The 16048-nt window shown below is 33.9% G+C and overlaps 1 protein-coding gene across 7 annotated transcripts in view; it reads right to left on the bottom strand.

Moving 5' to 3' along the window:
- The window catches only part of PCDH9 (protocadherin 9), a 680268-nt gene that overhangs the window by 343565 nt on the left and 320655 nt on the right, over positions 1–16048 (bottom strand). Inside the window, exon 5 of one of the 7 annotated variants that reach the window (XM_065642195.1) lies at positions 3454–3473. The exons of the other annotated variants lie outside the window; for them this stretch is intronic. Within the exon in view, the coding sequence (XP_065498267.1) occupies positions 3454–3473 (20 nt within the window). The remainder of the gene's footprint in view (positions 1–3453; positions 3474–16048) is intronic. 7 annotated transcript variants of the gene reach the window in all.

The raw sequence follows: 16048 nt of genomic DNA, 5'->3' as shown, positions 1-16048 counted from the left end.
TTTGATCAGTTCTCTCTAAATGAGCTACTCCTGTTAATTGTAACTGGAGTGCTAAAACTTATACGAGCTATTAAGGAACTACATTTTATAACAGTTCAATGAGGGAATTACCTTTGCAAGATATCTTTACATAATAAAAATAAACTTTGAATTTATTATGACGTTTCTTTACAGCTTCAAAAACAATAATCCTAGTTTACCAAGTCTGGCAATCCACTTAACTGCTCTAACACAAAATATCATTTTCAAACAAGACTTCTTTAGGTCATCTTTTCACATGAAAATACTGTATGAAGATTTTACTACTAAAGGTCAGGTAACAGGGTGCTTCAATTGAATAACAAGCAGGGATCAACATACTGCTACTTGTCTGCTATCAAAAGACTTCTGCTAAATGACAGATGGCTGGCAAGCTGTAAGGAGCCCAGTATTAAGACACTTAAAACAAAAACACAAAAAGAAGAAAACCCACAACTAACAGAAAATGTATGAGCAACATCCATGTATTAACATATCCATATTGGTCAGTCACCTGTGGGCATTTGACCTACTTCCATGATGTCCTCCTACAGCGATACAAGCTTTTCTTCTTCTCAGCAGGTAGTAATCTTCTAGGAAGAACTGCTGAGAACTGCAGGTATCCCTGCTTGCTGATCTCCCAAATTGTTTTTGGTGATATGGGCATTTCTGCAGCATATGTACCTTTTGCACTCTCCTCTTAATTTTCCATTTTTCCTGACAACCCAGACACAACATAGCACAAGATTATAAGGTCTGAGAGAAAGGTCAATACTAGCTGCAGTGGTGAAGTTCTATGCACCTTCAATATGCAAAATGTTCAACATTATTTTTGCACATTTTATAATCATATAATGCAGGTCATTAGTAGCTTGTTAGAAGAATAATCCGTTTGGGTATCATGATCGATTTACGTGAGCTTACTGTTCCTTTACATCATATACTTTCCACTGAACTCCTACCAACAAAAAGTCAAGAAATCCATATTATCAAAATGCTCAGGGATTCATTTGCCTACTTCCACTTACAAAGTGTGTTAATTTAAGCCTAGTATAAGTAGATGTTCCCAGCTGCTAATATGCTCCTCTATTCATTTTCAGCTGTATAGGTACATACAAAAGAATTACCCTGTCTGTTTAAAACAAAAAAAAATAGGTTGGTATTCACAGTCCAATAAAGACCCACAAAAATCAGAGAAAGCAAATGTTGCTCTGAAAATATCTCTCTCAAAAGTAACTTATTTATGCCACCATCCCTCTCCCTTTCCCAAATTTCTAACAAAAAATAGAATGGAAATTCCTTCTGAATTCATAACTCAGGTAACAAATAACAAAGTCTTCATAAACTAACCCAGTTGCTTCTAACTGTATTTGTAGAGCAGGATGTTATAAATACAGGAAAAAACATTCTCTGCCATTTACTATTTCATATTGTGCCACTTTAGGTAAAAAGAAAAAAGAACACTATATGTTTCAACCTCAAATACTCTTTGAGACTCATTAATACAATTATACACAGTTATATTTGCACTGCAACAAATTTCCATCTAAAGCCAAAATGAACTTCACAATCGCTCTAGGCTCTGCACAAATTAACACTTCATTGAATATTAATGAATTACTCTTTGTGACCAATTGCTATGCAAACAATACTTGTGTCAGAATTTATAATTACATTTATTTCCAGATAAAGTACATCAATATTAACATAAAAAATATTTTCACAATAAAATTAGTAAATCAATTAAGACACATACCACAGTATTATTAAAATAATAGTTTTATTGCTGATTTTGCACAACTAGATAACACTATTTTTTCATACTAATTTCTAATGATGATGAAAACTCAGTAGTGTCCTAGAATTTTATCCCTATGAACTGCATTTCGATTTAGTTTGGAATCAAACATCATTCATATCAGTTACATCATACACCATTCTAACTTATCAGTTAAAAGCAAACTGATATTGAACATTTTTGTTGACTTTGTCATACTAAGATCATGCAATAGTAGGTGGAAGCTACATCATTGCTTGCATCCTTTTTCCGTCAGTGACGAACTTTTTTTAATTGTTTATGTGATGTTTATAGAAGTAGCTTACATGATCAAAAGCTAAATATCTTCACACTTTTAATGCAGCCCTGGGAGAAAACAAACTGCTATATCACAATACTGAACAACTGGTATTGGTTCTACGGAAGTCATACCAGTTCTCTTTGCTTGAATTGCAAGATTGTTTCAACATGCTCCTAAAACACAGTCTATCAAATATCAGAGACATATTTTTTCATAATAATACTTCAAATTTACTTTAAGAAAGGTGACGGGAAATATGTCTCATGTTTTTTAGCTGCTCTGTGAGGAAACCTGGATTAAATACTTGTGTTTTGCCAAGCCCATGTGAGGTAAAGAGAGAAAAATAACTTTCATGTAACATGCTTTTTGCAAAAATAAGCCATTCATGAGGAAAAGGTAAGAAAAAGTAAATAGCTAATACACCAGAGAAGTAACTAAAATATTAGCAGCAGTAATACAAAGTCCACAGATTTTTTTTTTTAGTTCACCCTGTATTGTGGAGACTACACTAGCAGAGAGCTTTTTAATTTAACAAGATAGTCATAAAGTATAGAAGCTTTTACTAATCTCATGGCATACTGATAGTGTTGAGGTTATTAAAATGAATTATATAGTTTCACAGATGGGATCAATTCTAAGTACACAGTAAAGTCAGCAGTGAATTTCACTACTATGAAACAAATGGATATTATTAATTATGGTGTCAACCACTCTGGGAGAGGGCATCATGCCAGCAGAAGACCGAACAAGGATGTGTTGTTTTCTACCTTTTGCCATGTCGGCAATTGTTTCCTTGTGCTTCGTTTCTCCCCTCATTTTCAAATGTGCAATTTTAAAAGTCATCAAATTCAGAAAATGCAATATACATTGCTATCGCTTTGCACTGCTGCTGCTGCAGTGGTGAGCTACTGTGAAACACCTACCACAGAAAACTATATTCATGAGCCATATTAACCAAGTATGCTTGTCCGAAACAAATTTATGATAACTATCACTGTAATTTCACACCACTGCAATTTCATAACATCCTGAAATAGGAAAGCTTCATCTCCCAACTCTACAGAGTTAATGCTAAGCTATTAGCCATGCATTAGAGAAGGGACTGGAAGTCCCACCAGCAACTTAATGCAGCCACTGTAGCCAGAGCCATGCACTCAGTGAAGCAATACTTTTCCTTTTGCTGTCAATCTTCAGTACCAGAGCAGCAGGGTTTTATTCTATCTCTCCTTTTTTTTCCCATTTCGCAAGGGTATTTAAAATTTGATCACAACAATGGTTCAGTTCATATGCATATTACAAACTGCTTTGGGGACTGCTCAGTGCAAAATGGGTGGATAATGTTACAGATTAACTCGACTCTGGAGTGTGAATTGTCATCTATATCCTTTAGCTGGGGAAAATATTTTAAACACTACCTGGAAAATCATGAAGCCTAATCTTTCTGCTGTGCTGGCTTGCAGTATAATCCAAATAATGTGAATGTGCTTTCCATCTGACTGAAGCAGGCATGCTGTTAAGTGATTTGCGTGATTTGCCTGGTATAATAACCAGTTTTCTCTGTCTCACTGGATGCCAGGAACTTCCTGAAGATCTTTGCCTATGGCTTGACACAGACTGCTGAGTAGCCACGAAACTGTTTGATAAAAGCGCCAGTTTTGTCCAGTATAAATCAATAGAATCCTGCTGCTATACCTGTAGTTGACTACAGCACTCAGTTTTTATCAAGTAGGCGACCTGTTTTGACTATTTTAACTTCAGAGTATGTATCTTTTTCCCAGCTGGTCTTCAACACAGCAGGAATGTCTGTGGTGTGTGCTCAGTGTTTTAGCCAAAGAACATTCAACATTCACAGCACTCCATTGGCCTCCAGACAAAGATTAACTAAAAATACATTTCAATGTAGATATCAAATTGTTTTACTAAAACAGAGAATGCAAAGCATGATGCCTTAAATGTGAGCTCTTAAATCTGAACTTGAAAGATTTTCCAGTAATTTCACCTGTCCTTCCTACCTGATGCTATCCTATTTTTCTAGGAAAACCTGACACAAAAATTCTTATCTCACACAATTATACACATTCTTGAAATTAGTTGAAGTAATTTATTGCCAGAAAAGGAAGCTGGAAAACATCTCCTAGCAGAAATGTTCAAAATGTTATTGTCCTCACCTCCTTCATACTTTTTACTCATGAAAACACTTTTTAGGTGACAAGACAAAATATGTTTTCTGGATAGACTCACGGCACAGTAAGAATATTCCACTTTGTTCTCCATAAAACTGAAATTACTTCTGGAGAAAAATAATATGTCTTCTCTAAAGTTTTATGCCACTAAAGCTAGAAAAATGCCACAAGTTAAATGTTTCTTATTCTGTTATTATTATTTCCTGTGTCTTTCTATTTTTCACTTTATACCTTGCAGAGCATGGAGATTTGCCCAAAGCATGTGAGATCCCAATATGTTGGTCTAAGAAAAGGACAAAGCATCTGGTGATAGCAAGAATTTATTTTCCTTTGAAATTTCACTTACAATGTGGGGCCAATAATCTTTCATGAATTCATGATTCCACTGAAATTGTCAGAATTTTTTATGTTTACTCCAGTGAAGGCAGTTCTCCAATATGTGACAGATCTCTATAATAAAAGATTTATATACCCCTATGGTATAAATGTGCTGTAAGAATGGTAATTATGAATATTTTTGAGTTTACTTGGCAATGAAACCATAAACCTCGTGTAGTTTTCTGGTCGAGTAGATAACTCTTTCTTCACTTGGAATACTGGGACGGCCATCATTCCTTTCTTTGCCAATTGGCTTTGGTAATATTATGAAAAATGCATATGATTTCATGCCCTAATTGACACACTTATTTTCCAAAATTTTCAAATGCTCTTCTGTATAAACATCTCAGTGTTACAATGAAATTCATTATGATTCTAAGCTTTACTTTACATATCTGCAAACTGAGGTTCAAAGATATTAAATTATTTATAACCTGAAATAATGAAAAACAGTAGGAAAATCCTCCAAGGGCTTCTGTCACTTAGTTGAGTGTAAAAAACACCTCTAAGAATGTGAATAGCTTGGATTAGGCTGCCCCTAACAAGTAATATAATAAGTAAAGGATGTCTTCTTACAGTGAGCAGCAGAGTATCACAAATCATGGGGTGGCTGGCAATTCAAACATTTATTGTACATTGAACAGGCTCCATTTTGGACACAAAACATGCAGAGAGACCTTGAACACTTTTCTAAAATACCTCTAGCTTTTCTAACCTGACTTGCAGCTAACTTCCAAATTTCAGTTTGCATAACTTGAAACAAACAATTTAATTTTCCATTCTGAATCAGGATGTACAGCACTGTTAGCTGCTCCCTTCAACCTGAGTTCCTGTGAGAGCCCTTACAAGTTATCCACACTATCCTGATAAAAAAGTGGAAAGATAAAACCCTACCTATCTACTAAATTAAAAGAAAGAAAAAGAGAGAGGAAGGAGGGGAAAGAAGAAGGAAAACCTGGATATGCCCAATACTAAATTGTAAAAAAAAAACCACTAACAAACAAACAAAAAAACAACCAACCAAACAAAAACCACACACACACAAACAAACAAAACCCAAAAAACCAACCAAACAAAAACCCAAACACCAGCTTAAATATCTGTCTGCAAATGTGACATGATAATATAGAGATACACAGATACAGTCAAAGGGGATCAGCTGCAGTGATTTTAAGTACAGTTGTCTCCTAATCACATGCAGTTAACTCAGGTACACAATTTCTGTAAGGTTTTCCAAAATGCTACAGGAGACTCAGCATGTTCAGTACCACAAGGTTCTTCCAGTTAGCAAAAGTTTCTCCATTTCTTCCAATTACAACATTTTTCCAAGTCTCTCCCTCGATTTTTCAAGTAAATTATCTGCAGAAAATTGAAATTTACTCCTCTAGATAAATTAATATAAGAAAATAATGTCTTAACAAAGTTTTCATAGGCATATTCAGAATAGCTTTGTGATTGTCAAAATTCCTAGTACATTGTATTTGTGATTATGGCAGACTCATGATTTTTAATTGTTGCTCAGGGAAAGAGGATTCTGATTTAAACTCAGTAATTGCCATCTAGACTTCATGCTCTAATCTGGTGAAGAAAGTTCATACCTGCCCAAGTTGTCAGAACATTAATATCTGAGTATTCTCCTGTAGGAGCAGTTCAGTCTATGTCTGGTGAATACACCACCCAGGTCCTGTTTAAACTTGAGTAAGTTACGAGACAATCCTTTTTAATATAAATTGACTTTAATCAGAACTTTACTAGAGATTTAACCTTTATTGGATGCAGGTATGGGACTGAGTTTCAGCCTATTTTAAAATATATTTTCCTCTAAACCATGATTTGCTTTTACTGTAGCCAAAAAGAAGGCCTGTTGCATGCAGTAAATAGATGCCTACTAAGCAAGAAAATCAGTATCTACTTGCCTGGAACACAGAAATAAGCACACAAAAATAGCATAACCAGGCACAGTATATTTTAACACGGTAAAAACATCAATAACATATTGCAATGCAGCTGAGCTTTAATTTATAAATAATATCCTTAACTGCAAAGGTGCAGATGGAGTTGTGATATAGTGGAACGAACAGGGTACATGTGCAGGTATTAAACTCTGCAAGATAAGAACTGAGGATGTGGAGTAGTCAAGAACAATGTCTGGTAAAACCAATATAATCCTGCAGAGCAGGCAAAACCAGACAAGCCCTAATCTCAAAAACACATGTCAAGACAAGCTGAGATTAACCAATTTTCTTCTGGGGAGGAGGCAGAGGAGCACGGAACATCAACGGTGTTTTACAGAGAAGGATGGGGAGGAAAGCAGGTGGCAGACTCTGTTCTGGCTTTCCCTCTCAAGTTGTTCTCTGGGCTATTAGATTATAACTATCAGTATGAACTAAAACAGCACCACTTTGGTGGCATTGTACACTTGCAACTAATTTAGGATAAGCTTGTTATTGATAATTGACAGTGATTAAGTACTAACTACTGGCAATGTGTATTGTTAACGAATCTAGTCAATCCAGTCAAGAGTCACTTTGAAGCTTAAAGCTGTCTGGTTTTGGAGTTTTCTCCCATCACACTCCCATCATACTATTCTCTTAACTTTCTGGTATATAGAGATCTACCTATATTCAGTTGCAATGTTATGTTTATGGTCTAAATTTTCACAGGACTTTTACAAAATTTTATAAATGCTTGAAGTTCATCACAATAAAGCAATAAGCAGCATGAAACATATAGAGCTTTTCCACCTGATTTTGTTATTTTCTTACAGGGCAATGTAGTCTTTAGGAAGCTCCACGGCTTTATAGTGCTTTGCTTCTCCTTTCACTACAAAATTATTCTAAAGTGATCACCTTGGAAAAACATGAAAAGCAAAGATAATAGTCCCTGTTCTCGTGGCCTATATGAGTATACTATGTATGTGTACACATGTGTACATATACACATCAGATACAGAGAGTGTTAGGATTAATTTCTTTACCTAGGCCTGAGACGACTTCTTAGGGTATGAAAAATCAGTTGTGACATCTTGAAGTCATTGCATGTATGTACACACACACACACACACACACACACATTATAATCTATTTTGTAGATATATAAATGCTTTTTAATAGTAGAGCAAGAGAGAGAGAGACAGAGAATATGATTCTCACATCCTAAAATAAAATTGCTGCTAGGTGATAGTTTTACAGAATAGATTGATTATAGTTAAAGCTCCTTTCCCCACAGTTGTCTCTTCTATCTGGATACATCTGATATCACACAGTAGCACTTCTATGAGACAGACCTGCAATTAATTCTCTGCAGAACAAATGCTTTATCATATAGAAAAGCATAGAAGAAGAAAAAAGGAACCACACCAAACCCTCAATATCTAATGATTTTTAAAATCTATACACCACTTGCTCCAGGAGCAAACTTTTCAATGTATTAAAAGACGGAAAAAAAAATAGAGATAACAACTATATTTTCTCCTTATTCAGTGAAATAGTTTCTGATGTTTAATTCTACATCATCGGAATAGTTTATGGAAATAGTGATGTTAATGGTGAGGCTATCAGTTGGCTCGTTAATTTGTAGTGGCTATTTCTCCTGACCTAATTTCCTTTTCTGCTTGAAAACTATTTGAAATTTCATCTAACTGCAATCAAGTTTATTGGAAATATTAATGTCTGTGTTCTCCCCATAAGCCACCAGCAGGGTAATTGACTTTAAAGACGGATTACAACATCTGCATTAACAGAATATAGAGTTGTAGTGTGGAGTCTGGCTCTTTGTCCTTTACTACCTTCCCTTCCTTCACTCTGAATGTGATTCTGACAATTGAGAATATTCTTTTTTTTTGAGAGAGAGACAGCCCTACAGCAACATAATTAATAATACACATTACAAACTGTGGTGTGTAATAGAAAGTTGTTTATCCAAAGGTTGGGGAACGACTCTTGAAACTTACTTAATCTCTGAAAAAAACTAGAATTGCTATGAACTACAGAGATCTTCATGATATTAATGAGTGTGTGATACAAGCATAATTTATTAGCATTATTTGCCTAAAAACTGAAACAGAGACAGGAAGGAAATATTTCCACTTATAGTTAAATAATATTCCCCAACTTCTCAGTGAACATTCTTCTAATACAAAATTATTAGGAGAAGGGGGAAAAAAGCATTAAAATCTTGTATGTAATCCCAGACTGAGGTCTGTCCTACTTACAAAAGTGCTTAAGCATGCAAAAATCAAGCACACAAAGAAACACTGAATGCAACTAGGAAAAAAGAATGTGGCAAGAATCTGTGGCTCCTCCAATGCAATGCACATGGTATCTGTGCTCCATATCTTTAACATGACACTGCTATATGTAAATACAACTTTCTACCATAACATAGAATTTTCTTCAAAAAATCCAATAAAGAAATATAATGCTGATGACATTTCAGCATTTTCTGTTATTCTGTAAAGAAGAACATTTTAATACAAAAAGCTAAAAGGAAAATAAAGAGAAACACATTTTCGTTTTGAAGATTTACATCTGTAAATTATGTAGTTTCTTTGTCTAAAATAATTTCGTAATTTCTTACTAATATTTCAGTATTTGCCTTCTTAATTATTCATGCCTTCAGGATAGCACATGAACAACAGGACTGGGGGGAAGAAGGCAATGGCAAAAGATAATTTATTATCCATAACAGAACTGCATCAAATACAACTCTCATCATGTCCATCTTCATAGAAGAACAGAGGATGAAAGGATAATAAGAGTGTTCCATGATACAAGGCTGAGATCTCAAATAGAAAAAAGTATGAAAGCTACTTTTCTTGCATTGAGTGAAGGAACCAAGCAATTAATTAGACAGATAAATGAACCAAATTAGTCTGAAGGCTATTTAGTTTTTCAGACACAAAACCCAGACAACTGACTAGAAAGGCAGTTCAGCACTGACGTTCTCATCCATACTATCAATAAAAGTGAAATAGCATTAGCAGGCTTCTGTGTTGATTTCTTTACTCCATCTCTTTCTGTGACCTCTAAAGCTTCCTCAACCCATGGACCATTCCTACTTCTTTTGGATAATTTTCTGATCCTTGTCTCTTACCGATGTGAAAAGAGATCAGGAATTCTTTCTGCCTCCCTATTCTAGCTCTGTTTCTTGCTTGGAGTACCGTTTCTTGTTTCTAACTCTGACCAAAATCTTGCTTAAAATGATTGAAATCATCAAAGTTTAATACTAAGAGAAGCACTTGCTCTTGTTTCTCCCATACCTTAAAATTGAATTTTCTGTTCTTAATGCTTTGTTAATAAAATACCGTTGATATACAGTTGAGACTATGCATAGGCCTTTTCACCATAGCTCTACTCTTTGAGCGATCTTCCATCATAATGAATTAGAAACTTATACTAATGTTTTTATGACAGAATGTTTCTACTTACAAATATATAGCAGTTATAAAATTATTCAGCAATTTGGTTAAGAAGTCCAAAAATCACAAATAAATTTAACATGCGATTTTGCATTGGTTAGCTAAGATGTTTTGTCCAGTTAGATTAAGCACACAATTATTAATAGATCTCAATTACAACTGTTGTTCCGGAAGCTGTATTTATCCCTGTAGACATCGGCTTTTTAATTGCTTCTCTCAGCTCCCCAAAATCTGTAAAACATTAAGAAATCATTGCCACAATACTGTCTTCCACCCAAAAAAAGAGAAGGTGTTTCTGGTCACAAATAAAACCATTCAGAATATCTGTGCTTGTACTTAGACATTCATGAAAAATAAAGATTTATTGTACTTCTGTTAACATTAATTTCACCTCATTCAGTATAAAGTCTTAGGTTAATAACTCCTGAAGCTCACCTCCACAGAAGTCAGTATCACAAAAACTCTCTGATAGCACCAGCTTCAGTTAAACTTGAAAAATAGTTTCCATTATAGCAACCTGTTTTCACAATCCCTGCTTATTGTTGCTTCCATAGCACTCTGGATAACTAGAATCCCTCAGAAAACCTTTGCTCTATCTCAGTTATTACTCCATAACACAATTTTGTTTCCTTTGCCAAAGATGGGGATATGAAGGATAAGGTAGCCACATTGTAGGTGGTGTATAAAAAGTCTATGATTAGTTATAATTCTGATAGCAACTTTTATCAATGAACAGCTTTACTTTTTCTCTTCAACTGTCAGCCATAGCAAGAACCACATGCAGTGAATATCTTTTGCTGGTGGCATACTGTCAGAATTTCTGTTCTTAAGTTTTCACATTTTTCTGCATGCCTCTGCTTGATAGCAATGACACTTAAGTGCTGTACTATAGTGGGTTCTTTACCCTTACATCTAAAAATTACAGTTCATTAATTTACTGAAAGGTTTTCTAGTTTCTAAGGCTTAAAGAATAATAATGTGTTTTCTGTTTACTTTCACATATTTAAGTATGGCAACATTAAACAACTCATTCCAGAAGGAATAACAGCATGGTTTAAAAGTTTTGTAAATTCTAAATAGCATTTTCAGACAGTAGAAGACAGGTAAAACTGGATTAAACACACAGACCAAAGAATGTTGGGTAGAAAGGTATTTTACATTTAACCTTCATTTTCTCAATTATCAAAAGGCTATGCTAAAACCAAAGCAAGGTTCAATTTATCTAACCTAAGTTTTCACGAGAGTCAGCTCTTTTTCTCTCTAGTATCATCCTCTTTCAGAGAGAAACTCTTTAGGGTCGGTTTGGGTTTTTTATTCAGTTTTCATCAGTTACTCACACAGCAAGATGGGATTCTTCATTTTACCATTTAGGATGCAGATGTGTCAGTCCTTCAAAACTACAAAGTTGACCAAAACTAGAGAGTTCTAGGAACAGAGATTAAAAAGCGTCTTCAGAGGATCTCAAAACTTTCTAAATCATTTTTTCTTTCTCTGTTTCGCTTTCTAATAAATTCCTATTTTCCAAGAGAAAAAAAAAAGGGTGAGATATTTATGAATACTTGTTGCAACAAGTGATTGTTATTTCATGACTATCCCATAAAGTCAGTGGTGGAAAGAATGGAGTTTCAGGAATCTCTTTTTTTCTTTTTCTTTTTTTTTTCTTTTTTTTTTTTTTTTTTCTGGTATCTGCATGATGGACCATTACAGGTGGATACTTCCCTGAAGCTGAATAAAATGGACATTTCCTCCCACTTTAAAATATCGTTACAATACTTTGCTTTGGTCTTACACAATTTTTTGAGCAATGGAGATGTTGTAGTATCTTTCAAGGTGGCAATTAAACTGCAAGCAGGAAATGTTACTTATAATTATTTTGGTAAGATAAATAGAGGAATTTTGAAGAAAAATTAATTACATGCAAGAGAGAGCCCATTTAAACTTTAAAATGCAATGTAAATGGAACATCTCCTTTAAGTCTGCCCTTCCTCTTATCAACCACAGTTAGTAATGTTAAACATAAATGTATAATTGTACTTCTCTTCAGCGAGATGGGAATATTATTCAAAATACCAGAATAAAATGTGTTCTACTACTGACATGAACACAACTTTACATTTAAGTCCAAAGCCCCCAAACTTATTTTGGGGAAGAAAGAAATTTTCCACTGGCACAAAAATACCCAACAGACACAGCATGCATCCATGACAATGATAATTCTGATTTCAATTAGAATTTACTAGCTCTCTTGTGCCTCATTTTTACAAGGAAAATAAAATTGAGAAAGGCATCACTGTGATTAGCTCCTACAGCCACCTTTCCTGAGTAGTCTGAAGTGACAGCCACAGGGGTAAAAATGATTGTACTAAAATGTCTACTAATGAGGCCCCCGTAGTATCTCTCCGAGAAGGACCATTATAGGTTACGTTTGTCAATTTCGTCTCTTTGGCTTTTTTTTTTTTAATCATCTGGAAGAATACTGATTAATAGAGGGTTTCTTTTTAAAGCTTTATTCTTTTTTAACCTTCATAATAATGCTCTTTGCCTTCCTGTACAGCAAAATGTTCCAAACTAAAACATTAAAATGTTCCATACTTCCTACTGACTTTTCTCAGTTTTCAAGATTAATGTATACTTTATGATAACAATCCACAAACTTTCTGCTGGGTTATAGAAACGGAGGCATGAAAAATACCTGCAAATATAAATGCAAAGCAATGAGTGAAATGGAAAATAGTAAAACTTTTCTATTCTTGTGGAAGATATATTCATGACAGAAGTCCTAGTATCTCTGAGATGAACAAACAAAAAAAGAAAATAGAAATGGGAATTAAAAATAAGAAAAATAAATTAATGTAAAATAGAATAAAAAAGTAACTAAGAAAGTAAAAAATATAAGAAAAAATAGTAAGTAACTATCTAGGTGACTACAGAGGAGGAAGAAGAAAGAAAACTAATTTCCAAACATGACTGATGACAGAAACTGATAGTAGAATCTCCTAGTGCCATCATTCTGAACAGTATACTTATAAAAAAGATAAAACCAAAATAAAACTATTTTGTATACAGCTGTTAAGAAGCAGCATGATTACTACCTGTGTATAAATTAAGTACCAGTTATTTTCTAGGAAAAAGAAAAGTTTTTACAGGAACACATAGCTTATTTTTTATGACCCTAAAACTATAATATTAAGGACCTTCTTTTCTTGTGTTGAAATCTAAGATGGTGGTAAAGAGAAAACTGGAACTGCGTAAGGGACCAAATAAGGATCAAGAGCATAGATTTCAAAAAAAGAAATACAACACTCAAAACTGAAGATTGTTTTGTTCATGTCATAAAACAAATACAAAAGACTACTACTTTGTAATAACTCTAAAGTACTATAACAGATTAATAAAATTATAACAGATCTAAATGTCTCCTAAAAGTGGAATTAAAAAAAAAAAAAGCATGTGTGCACTTGGGCACATACATATAAATAATTTTTAAAACTTTGCAGGTTCAAGCACATGGTCATTATCAATTGTAACTTTTAAGAATGCTTTCTAGGCTAATTCAAACTTTACACAAATATTTTTGATGGATTACAAGGAACCAGCTGAAATGAGGGCACATCAGCCTTGATTAATTCTGTTGTTCTGTCAACGTTTGAAATATGCATGCATTTTAGAAACATGCAGCTTGGAATGAGAAGTCTGGAGTCTTGATAAAAGTGTGAGAGAATGAATACTTGCTTTTATCTTCCAAGAAGAACTTGAAATTATGGTTAGTAGGTTTATATTTCTTCTTTAAAGATCTCAAAAATTTCTTAGCATCTGAAATTAGTAATGCCAACTAGAGACTAAACGTCTTGGTTTTGTTTTACATTTGTTCTCTCACCCATTCTTTAGGCAATAGCTTATATCTTTTCCTAACAAAATAACTTTGTATACCTGATTAGTCACTGTGTTTTGCAGACTCACCATGTGATGCTTAGGCTTTACATTTTATACAAGAAGGTTTTCAGATCTCTTCTTTTTCTGGTTAGAGAAATCTAGTCATTATGTATGCAATGTGTAATCTTCCATGGCAAGGAAGATTAACCTGCCACAAATACTGTGCTTTGTCTCACAATACAAATGTCTTAGACATATATATCATTCATATTTGAGAGATCTTCAAATACTGAGCCTACCTCATCAAAAATTAGTTTAAATATATATATATTTGGAGACTCTATTGAGGACCACTGTCCTGAAAATGGAAATTAAATTCCATGATCAAACCATCAGACTATTTTATCAAAACAGCTTAATGAGAATGATTTAATTTCCTAAGATTTTAACAGCACTTTTATTTAAGGCTATGTGTCATGTTTTCCAGCCATTTAATCTCTGTTAAATATTTTGCACTTTATGGGGATATGATTAGGGTGTTCTTTGTTAGGTGAAGCCTGGAACAGTTCTTTTCATCTGCCAGTTTCTGATTATTAAAATTGCAGTGTTTTATTTCACCTTCAATGTTAAGCTGTTGCTTATGAAAGTTTAGCCCTTCCACTGAAGTGAAAGTACCATTTGTTATGGATGAAATAAAGATCTAAATCCTCAAAGCAGCCTCTTTTTCTGTCTATCTTCTCTGGCTGTGAAAATGTAAAAGCAGTCACTGGAGATACAGGATAATCCTGTTCGTATATTACATGTTTAGTTAAAACATTACTTCTTTTTTTTTTTTTTCATGTGTCATCCAAACTATTTCAGAATCCTGTTGGGCTCTTTGCCAAGAGAGACGGAGCCAAGACTCTACTCATTTCATCCTTTTGGTCTTAATGAGAAAAAGTACTCCTTTCATTCAGCCTCCATTTTCTGAATAGTTTACTGGGAGTCCAACTGTAAATCCCACAACTATCTGGTTCTAAAATAAATCAGAAACAAAACCAGGTGGGTCTATAATATTTTTTAAACAATCCAACATGCCTTGTTACTAATGTGTCCTACAAAAGATTTATATTTGTTCTGTTCTGTCTTTAAACAAGATTTTAACGGCTTTGGTTGGTTCTAGCATTACACTAATATTTTGACTTCTCTGTATAAATTGCAGCAGTGCTTGCCAATCAGTCTTACCTACAATTAATTAACACTACTTTATATCTTATCACAGCACATAATCCCAGGACTGAGGAGTAATTTCCTTCTCATTTGCAGTACTGCACCCCTCACGCACAGGTTAAGAAGCATTAAGTACTTCTCTCTAGATCTTTTTTCACTCCTTTATAAAATAGAGACCTTCTGACCAGTAACTATTCCTTTGTCTCTACTTATACTAAATAGAATCTCATTTATTTGAGTCTTGCTAGATATTCTTTAACTTGTATAACTTTTCACACTGGTGTCATAGTCTGACTTGTGTAATTATTTAAGGATAGTAAGTTTCTTTGAATATTAAACTACTTGCTAGATGCTATTAAGCTAATCCTGTCAGTTGGATTAAAAAAAAAAAAAGTTTTTGGTAATGGAGATATTAGTTGATCAAAGCAAACGTAATTCAAAATGCTACACTTTATTCTCATATAGCATACTAAATTCCTCAGTGGCCACCCCATTAGTCAAACAGTTCCTTTTTACTGAAACATTTCGCTTTTTAAAATTCATTTAGGTCACAATGTAAGTGTACAATTTCATCCAGTTTATGTAAATCATATTCAAATGTATATGAGCTAGAACACTTATACTGATAAACTGTTTTCAAAAATGTTTAAAACACTATTTGAGTCATTTTGTTTTGAAGTAGGATTGCAAAACATGCAGGTCAGTACTGACCGGTAAAAATACTGAAAAAATACTCATTGATGAGTAAGAAATGTAGGAGAATGACAACATTGAAAGCCAGATTATGATTTAATTTCTTTCTTATTAGAATCTTCTGATAATTTTTCTTTATATAAGTTTGAAATTTTTACTGTTTTTAACAAACTGCCATGGCAATATTACGTTCTCTC

The sequence above is a fragment of the Caloenas nicobarica genome, chromosome 1, assembly GCF_036013445.1.
Source record: "Caloenas nicobarica isolate bCalNic1 chromosome 1, bCalNic1.hap1, whole genome shotgun sequence".
In the NCBI taxonomy this organism is placed as follows: Eukaryota; Metazoa; Chordata; class Aves; order Columbiformes; family Columbidae; genus Caloenas; species Caloenas nicobarica.
The sequence above is the reverse complement of the archived record's forward strand: the minus strand, read 5'-3'. Positions and strand labels throughout refer to the sequence as shown.